At 44.0% G+C, this 10,043-nt stretch overlaps 1 protein-coding gene across 1 annotated transcript in view; it reads right to left on the reverse strand.

Moving 5' to 3' along the window:
• The window catches only part of rmdn2 (regulator of microtubule dynamics 2), a gene marked incomplete at its 5' end in the record, with an annotated part of 127,823 nt that extends 118,618 nt beyond the window's left edge, over positions 1 to 9,205 (reverse strand). Inside the window, one exon of the mRNA XM_082154580.1 lies at positions 9,060 to 9,205. Coding sequence (XP_082010706.1) covers positions 9,060 to 9,205 — 146 coding nt within the window. The remainder of the gene's footprint in view (positions 1 to 9,059) is intronic.
• Positions 9,206 to 10,043: the final 838 nt, after the last annotated feature.

Raw genomic sequence — 10,043 nt, forward strand, 5'->3', positions numbered from 1 at the left:
AAAATGTTAATCTCTAAATTACCCAAAACACTAAAGCAGAGTTTGGTATTTGTGAAAAATATTGCGCAATATCAAAAAGAAAATTACGTAGCTACGTTAAAATCGATAAGCTTAAATGACTAACAAAACATATAGCCATTTCAGTGGTAGTCACAATAGTAACAGCACACACTCAAAACAGCAATCATGTTCTAAATTAGCACCCATGCTAACATCAAATCAATGCCTTCGTAGTATAACAAGTAAAAAGTTTACCTTTGTAATTGAAATGACCAACGCAAGGTCTCCAGGCGTGACCCGACGTTTTAAACAGAGTGAAATCAGACAAAGGCTCTGATTAGAAAGCAGCAGCAACGAGTATTCATAGCTTGAATCACTATTATCACTAAAGTTGAATCACTTTTTTAGGTTTGCTTGGGGATGCCAAACAAACCATGCCACAGCCACAGTGGAGACACAGAGGAAGTGAACTCAGCAACCAGTCACTTTGAGGAAGTTGGGAGTTTGCAGGCCCGCCAACATAAAAGTCCCAACTAAATACGGGTTACATTAGGTTTACTTAATTATTCAGTAAAATTATGTGTTATTGCGAATATTATTGTTACGTGTTCATCATTGTGTCAGTGTTTTATTCACTGACTTTAGCTAGCTTCTTTGCACGAAGAACACGAAATGCGTTTGTCCGTTTAGGGCTACTGTAGAAACATGGCGCCGCATTTCAATGTAAGGGGACCCGCGGTGTATGTAGATAGAAATGGTTTATTACGTAAGGTCTTTATACACCACTGAAAACATAGTTATGTATATGATATTGTATTTCTGTCAACCTATCCTCCTTAATATTACACAATGCACCTTTAAGTAATAGGCCTAAAATATGTGCAAACGTGAAAAGGTTTTTGAGGGGGAGAACCACAAGCAACATAACTTGTTACCGTTTTTTGTAGTATTGTTTTGAATTGATCTCACCAATGTGTAAGACTATGTTGTAGTGTGTGTTTTTGAGGTCTTGTGTGTCATGTTTGGGGGCAAAGTTTGGTTTTCCAGAAAGACTGGATGGTTTTGAGTGGAGTGCTTCAATTTGACCTGAAAATAGAAAGTTTGGGGAATTGGGTGAGAAGTTATGGATTTGTGTTTAGAAAAGGAGGCATAATTTCAAGAAATGTGTTTAGGCAATAGAGAAAACTGTAATTCCCCAATTTCTGAAAAACAATGCTATGAAATGTGTGTATGTTACACGAAAAAGCAATACAAATATGTTACAAATATGGAAGAACTATCTATTCTACCACCAAAGATTGCTTTATAGATAATCTTTCTGACTCATCTCAACTTCTCTGCATACCTGATAACAAAAAAAAAAAAACGTCTTGGATTACGACTGTAGAACGAGACACTGCGACGATACGACACGTTGGGGAATGCCCCCAGCATAGCGCGGGCATGAAATCATGAAAAATCATGTTTTTTTTACTGTGCATTCCAAGTAATATCAATCAAACTGCAGTTGGGTTGTTCCCTTTCGAAAGGGAACTCGCACTACATCGAAACACATTGGGGAACGCCTCAGGTTTGACAGGTGTCTGACACTGCTATCGAATCACAGCGCGTCCTATTGACCTGCAACAGCCCAAGATGGTCTCTCATCATCGTGCGACCCGGAAGTATAAAAGGGGCGCCTTGCAAACATGACATTCACCCTTTTTCGTCCTGATGGCTGAGCTACGCAGCACCACAGATCTTGCTCTTCCCGAATCCCCAGGCATTTCTTACATCAGGCCTGGGGCTGGGCCCATGAAGAGAATGATGTTCTGATGGCCCGCCTCGGCTTGGTTAGTAAGAGCGCCTCTTTCAGGCATGTAAAGTGGTAGACCCCATGTTCATGGAGAACTTCTCGAGTGAGGAGGGCTCAGCATAAAAAAAAGACCTCGTGGTTCAGGTCCCGCTCGTGCTGAGGCAGAGCGGCGACTTGCATCATGGGGTTCTCAGAAGGCCTTGCCGATCGCCTTGAGAGGGGTGTAAACCTCTCAGACGATTCGGCGGCTGATGAGGGTGAGTTGCAGGTGGATGAGGAAGACTATTCTCCTACTGTTCCTGCAGCGAGTGCTCTTCAGGACGAGCGGGAGATGGCTGATGAGGGTGATAAATCAGGTGGATCCTGAACCCTCTCAGCCACCCTGCCCCGTGTATGCTGAGCTGGTGGATGTTATGGAACGCGCCGCTGGCAGGCTGCAGCTGCCGTAGCAGCGCGTTAGGGGAGAGACCTTACATTCCTTCCTGATCTTCACACGGAGATCGAGAGGGCATGGAAGAACCCATACTCTGCCAGGATCCACCAACATCAGCGGGCTAGTTTCGCTGATGTTGAGGGGATCGGAGAGCATGGGTTTGTGTCGATGCTGCCTATTGACGAGACGTTTGCAAACTATCTTGTGTCTGGGCGGACGTCGACACTGAGAGATCCAACCCTGCCATCCAAACCGCTGAAGACCACAGCACGTTTGAATGACAGAGCATACACAGCAGCGGGTCAGGCCGGTGCTGCCCTGCACACCATGGCGGTGTTGCAGGCATACCAGGCCGACCTGCTGAGGGATCTCGACCAGGAGGCAGGGATGACCCATGAGGCGGTTGCTGAGCTACGCCGCACCACAGATCTTGCTCTCCGGGCCACTAAACATACTGCTGCCGCGATTGGTCGGTCAATGGCGGCAATGGTGGCCACGGAGAGACATCTGTGGTTAAACCTGGCTGACATCAGGGAGAAAGAGTAGGCCTTTCTCCTCGACTCGCCGGTTTCGCCCTCTGAACTTTTTGGCACCTCCGTGGAGGCAGTGGTTGTAAAGTTCAGGGAGGCAAATGCACACTCAGCTGCTTTCAGGACTTGCATACCGCTGAGATCCGGATCCACACCCAGACAGGTGGGAGGGCCTGGCCCTTCACAGTCCGAGGATCGTAGACAAGGCCAGAGAGCCAGTGTCGCCTCTCATGCGCCCCCTTCATGGAGGAGCAGGTCGCAGAAGAGGCGTGACTCCCGCAAGAAGAGAGACCTGAGGGATGTGATCCAGCACAAACGCACGCAGCGTCGGTGATGAATCATCTACCCAGAGGGCGTGTTACATCTCAGCCCTCTCCTCTCTTCCTGAATCCCCAGGTGTTTCTTACATCAGGCCTGGGGCTGGGCCCATGATGAGAATGATGTTCTGATGGCCCGCCTCGGCTTGGTTAGTAAGAGCGCCTCTTTCAGGCATGTAAAGTGGTAGACCCCATGTTCGTAGAGAACCGTCTGGTGAGTCTTCACTCTGCACGCCGCAGGTGACCTGAGTGGTCTTCTTTAAGAAAAAATGTTTTGTGTGCAACTAACACTAAAATATATTTCTCTACAGACCTTTTGTTCCCTGTGTAGAGTTATGGGGTCATGTTATTGTACATTAAGGTAAGGTAAAGTAAACTTGGATATTAGGGCCCAGAAGTTGTTGTTTGCCCGACCCCGCCGTGCAGAACTAGTATATGGACCCAGGCCGCCAGAATAGGCACCACTCAGCTCGCTGAGCTACCTGCTCGAGCGATGGGTTGTAGGTAGGTGGCATGCAATCAAGCCCCACTTCCCTAGGCTAGGCACAGATACGGTTCTGTTACCCCTAGAGCCACTGGTAGGCCCGAATCATGTTGAATCTCAGGATTAGGTGGTGGTACTCCCCTGATACAGCTCGACTGTTATTTCACTGGCCAATCAGACAATTGGCCTCAGTGGGCCTCTCTGGAGGCGAGCCCCAATTACGATAGGTTTGACCACGGTTAGGTGGTTGGCCTTGTCAGGCCACCATGTAGCTCAGTCCCCAACCTCTCTGGTTCATGGCAGTTAGTTTCTTACATAAGAAGACTTTCAGGAGGCCGACTGGATGGCCTTAGCAGGCCGCCCTGGGACTAACACACGGATTCAGGGTTCATAGCAACCAGTTATTTAGCTTGCTATCAGGTAGTAGGCCTCTTCAGGCCTCCCTAAAGGGGAGTTTCCACATAGGGTGGTTATCAGGTAGTAGGCCTCACCAGGCCTCCCTGAAGGTGAGTTCCCACATATGGTGGTTATCAGGTAGTAGGCCTCACTAGGCCTCCCTGAAGGCGAATTCCCACATATGGTGGTCAGACGGTCGTAGGCCTCTCGTGAGGCCTCCCAATTAGATCAGCCCTTAGGCCTTCTCAGACCTCCTCAGTGTTTTGAAACACAAACGCTGGGTAGATCCGTGGATCGAGCAGAGAAACTCCCCTCGCTGGCAAGGGTTGTAAGCGCTATGCTGAGTCATGCTCTCCGGGATACCCCGTCTCTGAGATCTTGGCCGAGTGGTTAACTGTCAGCTTTGCAGTCCCTCGAGTTGGATACCTTATCTAAAGGCAAGTGTCCAGAGGCTCTGTTTGGACAGACAGGAAGTTGGCCAGGCTGAAGTATCCAATGTAAGTGACGCCAGGTCAGGGCTTCCGTGTGGCATTTCGGGTGAGCATGTTCCCCTGAATAGTGATTGGCTGGGGCTCCTTCGGGTTACCTAGCCACATTCCCTTATAATTTAAAGCTGTGGTTCCAGGCCCTTGAGCAGGCCCCTTTTATACGTCCGGGTCGCACGATGATTACATCATGGGCTATCGCAGGTCAATAGGATTGTCGTGATTTGATAGCAGTTTCAGACACCTGTCAGGCATTCCCCAATGGGTTTCGACGCAGTGTCTTGTTCCCTGTTCTCAGGGAACAGAGGTTACAGTCGTAACCTAGACGTTTTGATTAAATAATAATAACAACAAAAAAAATACAGGTAACTTCCAAAATTTAAGTTAATTGAAAGTATGTTTTTTTATATATTAAAAGTTTTTATATTTTATTTTTTAGCAAAGACAGATAACTCCAACATTCGTTTTTTGGCAAAAGCAGATAACTCCACATTTCATGTTTCAGAGTTAAAGGGCACCTATTATACAAAAATTCACTTTTACATGGTGTTTGAACATAAATGTGTGTTGGCAGTGTGTGTACACAACCACCCTATAATGATAAAAAATCCACCCAGGACTTTGCAGGCATTTTTAGGCATAGACCCACCCTGAGTGAGCTGTACACAGTCCGCCATTGTTTCGATGCCGGAGCAGGTGTAGATAAGAATATCTTCTAAGCGATTGAGGTCTTTTGTTATAAGATGTAAGAATGAACATAGCAGTCGTCATTTACTCCCGTTGTTACTCGAGGATGGATCTGTACCAACTATTCGTGATCCAGCTTACAGTCTCCGGAGTGATACTGGTCACGGCAGTAATGAAAGGGAGAGAAAGAGTTTATGGATAAGACTTTAAGGTGCACTTCTTATACTGTTTATTCAGCTCTTACGGTGATATTCTGGAGTAAAACTGACACTTCATCTTTTGTGTGATGTACAATAAACTTCATTAAACTCATCAGTATATTTTGGTCATCATTCGGATGGGGTCCACTACAGCAGGCTTGTACTAATAGTGGATAAAAACAGATGACTAAACTAAATTTTGTCGTAATTAAACTAAACTATGCCTGTTCTATCTCCATACAGCATATATTCTCTGGCTCTGTGGGCATTATTGTCCGACTCCGGGTTGAAATGAACGCCGCTACTGAGAGTTTCTGAACAGGGTCAGCAGATTATACAGTTATACACTGTTTACAGGGGTCTTCTTGGTGAGAACACCACCAATCAACAAACAGGCTCCCCTTCAAAGCATAAGCTCACTTCGTAGAGGGGGCTCTAGCTTAAGTGATCGTGTCTACCACCCCCGAGGGTAGACCAATTAAGTCCTGCCATGTGATGTCCTGTCCCTGAGAAAGCAGGTCCTTCCTCAGGGGAATCCGCCAGGGGGGGGGGGGCTGTCATGAGGAACATCAGTTCTGGGAGCCAGGTCCTGGTCCTCATCCTCCCTGACCTTGCACAGTGTCTGTGTGAGCAGGCTCACTGGGGGAAACGCATACTTGCGTAGGCCCTGGTGCCAGCTGTGTCCCAGTGCATCCATGCCATAGTTCCCCTCAGTGAGGGAGTAAAACAACTGGCAGTGACTCTCCTGGGAGTGTGAGCTGTTGTGAGAGCGCATCAGCTGTACGATTGAGCTCACCTGGAATGTGAATGGTACGACCTAAATCGCTTCTTGGCGAGTTGCACTATGCGACGGGAGCATAGACCAACCTGACGGTTGATGTACACAATGGTCGATGTGTTGTCCGTCAGGACCAGTACATGCTTGTCTGGCAACGTTTGGAACCAGCGTAGGGCTAGGAATACTGTCAGCAACTCAAAGCAATTGATATCCCACTGCAGTCCAGGTTGCACACAGCACCCCAGCCAGTGGTGGAGGCATCTGTTGCAACAACAACAAGTTTGGACACTTGTTCTGGGGGAACTCCTGCCTATAGAAAAGCAAGGTCTGAGGGCTGAATATTTGGTGACAGGCTGGTGTGATTGCGACCCGGTGTGTGCCATGGTGCCATGCCCATCTCGGGACTTGGCTGTATAACCAGTGCTGAAGCGGTCTCATTTGAGGCAATCTGAGCGGCGTGACCGCAGCTGCGGATTCCATATGCCCCAGGAGCGTATGAAGTATGAACCTTGTGGCTGGCTATGAGAAACGATATCAGATTCAGTCTTGATTGTTGTGTTCATAAGTGAAATTGTGTTGACTACTATTTTGAAAAGTGTTGTGTAATGATGTAATGTGTGTGAGAACGAAAGTGAAGAGTAAACAAGATGGATGAAGTTCACTACTTCTGTCTCTTGGCCTCTGCTGCTTACTAACTTCTGATAGACACTTCAAATTGGTGACATGGATTAGGCACTTTTTTGCTATCGTAGGTCACGAAAAATGCCTTTTACTAACGTGCCTTTCCCAAGTTTCTTTCCTGCCAAGCTGTTCAGCACATGGCTGCATGACTCCAGACTGCCATGAACAGGACCGTTTGCAGAGGCTTTGGATTACAGGTAATAATGTTGTAAATAATGGCTGTCTCTGAAATCGCATAGGCCTACTTCACAAATAGTAGATGAAAAACGGTATGTGACAAAATAAGTATGTCCGAATTCAGTACTCATAAAAGAGTAGGCAAAAAGGACCAGGATGACCTACTACTTTCAACGAGATTCTACTTTAACTCTTTTTATTGATGCTTTTCAATCAGAGAGTTACAAAAAGAAAGAAAATACATTATTTGTTTCAACATATTAGCCAAGAAATCCAGCTGAAATTCAACAAAAGCAAAGCATTCCTTACTCTCTGAGTCAGTTACAAAATAAGAGGGGAAAAAGAGGGAAAAAGAAAAGGAATATAAATGCATGCTCCAAACCATACTAGTATATTACAAAATAATAACAGTAAAATAATATAAATAAAAATAAATAAAAATAAAAAATGTATGTATATATATATATATATATATATATATATATATGTGTGTGTGTGTGTGTGTGTGTGTGTGTGTGTGTGTGTGTGTGTGTGTGTGTGTGTGTGTGTGTTAAATATATGCATACAGTGTGGTAACAATATAGACAAAATACAGCAAAAATTTGCATTACTAAGAGAGAATAAAAGAAGAAGTAAAAAACCAACAACAACTTGCACCTTTTTAAACAATCACAGGAAAACTAAATAATTTTTTTTTTCTTTGTTATGTACTCTCTGTTTCTTAATCAATCAGGGGTGACAGAGACGACAAAAACAGCAAGGATCTAATGTAGAGGAAGGGTTACATACAGGGCTACTTGTAGGAAAATCACTTGAATAAGAAATCACTTGATTTAGTGACTTAAAGAATGCTTTTGGTATAAATACTGGAATATTTTGAAATAAGAAAATAAATTTGGGTAAAAAATTAATTTATATGCCATTAATTCTACTTACAAGTGAGAGTGGGTGAGTTGTCCACCTAGCTAGATCCTCTTTTGTTCTCTCCAAGACTGGAATAAAGTTTTGCTTGAAGAGATCTACATGTTTCTGTGTTAGGCTACTGTAACATGGTTACACTCCACATGGTCGAAAGCCTTCTCTGCATCAAGAGAGACCAGGGCCTCTGGTATAGAATGACGAGGTATTAATTATGTTCATCAGCCTTCTAAAGTTAAAAAAGCCTTGTCTATTTTTTATAAATCCAGTTTGGTCCGGATGTATGATTTCCTGAATAACAGTTTCCGACCTTAGAGAGAGAATATTAGCCAGGATTTTCACATCTACGTTAAGAAGGGAAATTGGATGATAAGACCCACAATCTAGTTTTTTTAATTTTTTTATTATTAGGTTTCAAAATCAGTGAGATGGATGCCTGATGCATCGAAGGAGGAAGATCACCATTATTAAGGGATTCTTCAAAGACCGAGAGAAGTAGGGAAAGCTGGAGAGAAAACTTTTTTTAAAACTCTGTGGGAAAGGCATCTGGACCAGGGGATTTTACACTCTGCATCTGTGTAATAGCTTGCAGAATTTCCACAAAGCACATTCAGGAATACAAAGATAAATCCAAATAGTATTTAATAAATTCACACAATATGATCCAAACAGAGAGATAAGCTACCAATGCATAGCCACAAACAAAACCCAACAGCTAAGGGTTGAATTTAAAGGCTTGACCTCAGGGTTGAAGGCATGAATTTAAATACTGAATATAATGAGGTGTGCACAGCTGAACAGAATGGTCAAATTAACTAAGCACCAAACTAACTATGGGAAGATGGTGCAAACTGAAAACAAAGTCAGTGTGATGTTTGTCGGTGTGACATAGACCTAATGCAAAGGCTGGAGATCAATTTATCCGTTGCTTCGTCGTATTCATGGAGAACGCGGGTCATTATTGCTTAGCAGCCGGCGTTTTCCACGGGTTTTTAGACGCGACATATGAACGGCTCCTCAGTCGCCAGGTTTGATTTACAAGACGGAAAACGCAGCCTTAAAAGCATTATCACTGACACAGTTCAATGATCGTGAACCTGTCATGGGCAGTGGAATTCATTGCGGCAGAAATTAAGGACTGCCAGACTCAAAATTAATTTGTTCTATAAACAACTCACCTCTGTTCTAGCATCGCATACAGACCTGAAGAGCAGGTCGGAAATTTAATGAAGATGGAACCTCTGAGTGATTGGAATGAAGGAAACGGCAGGTGATGACATCCGAAGAGAAGTCGTCTCATTGTTAGATGGAATAAATCCAACATGCGGAAATGCACATCGGGATCAGGCGCTCTACCAAGTTATCAGTCATTTGCCATGTTAATAAAGTTCACCGATGTGTAAAATCTTTCCGTGGCAGGGGCAGCTGCCTCTGGGACCTGTCACTCGACCCGTCGCCGCTGTTCTGTTACAAGAAGCACATTCCAACCCTGGCGGTCTGACCAAATCAGTGGGGAGACAAAATAATCAGTTGCTTCTACACACTCTGCAGGTGCAATATAATAGCATTTTTATCTGGCTTTCATCAGCCAGTTCCCTTGTGTTGGAAATTAGCATTTTCTCATAACTGTAGTCCTCACAAGACTTGTATTTAGAATAATTGTTTTATTGTACACCGTATCTTTGTATTTTGGCTTAAACATGTTTTCAGTAACACTTTGAAGTATAATTCATTATATGGGTATTCTTAATGCATCAAAGTACATGCATAATGCCTCATAAACAACCTTATAATATGTTGTTTCATCTGATAAATAATCATGACAATAATTAGCCTACAATACATTATAATACTTATCTATTTGTGTTTATAGCTGTTAAGAGTACAATGCATTATAACACCAGATGAAGCCTGCATTTATAATGCATTGTAAGGGGTATTCTTAATGCATTTTAATGCACGCATTATGCCTTGAACTTATACGCAAGATACACAACACAACATTTAGAGCATGCATGGAAGATGCACAAAATGGATATAATGGTGCCACCATGGCAACATGGCAACTAAACTTAAGAATTCTTAAAGGTCATTAAAAAGGAACATTGGCTTGCCAAGAACCACCCCTCACTCATTGGCAGCCTTATACGTGACATTTGAAA

This window comes from Leuciscus leuciscus (genome assembly GCF_965113295.1).
Source record: "Leuciscus leuciscus genome assembly, chromosome: 22".
NCBI lineage: Eukaryota > Metazoa > Chordata > Actinopteri > Cypriniformes > Leuciscidae > Leuciscus > Leuciscus leuciscus.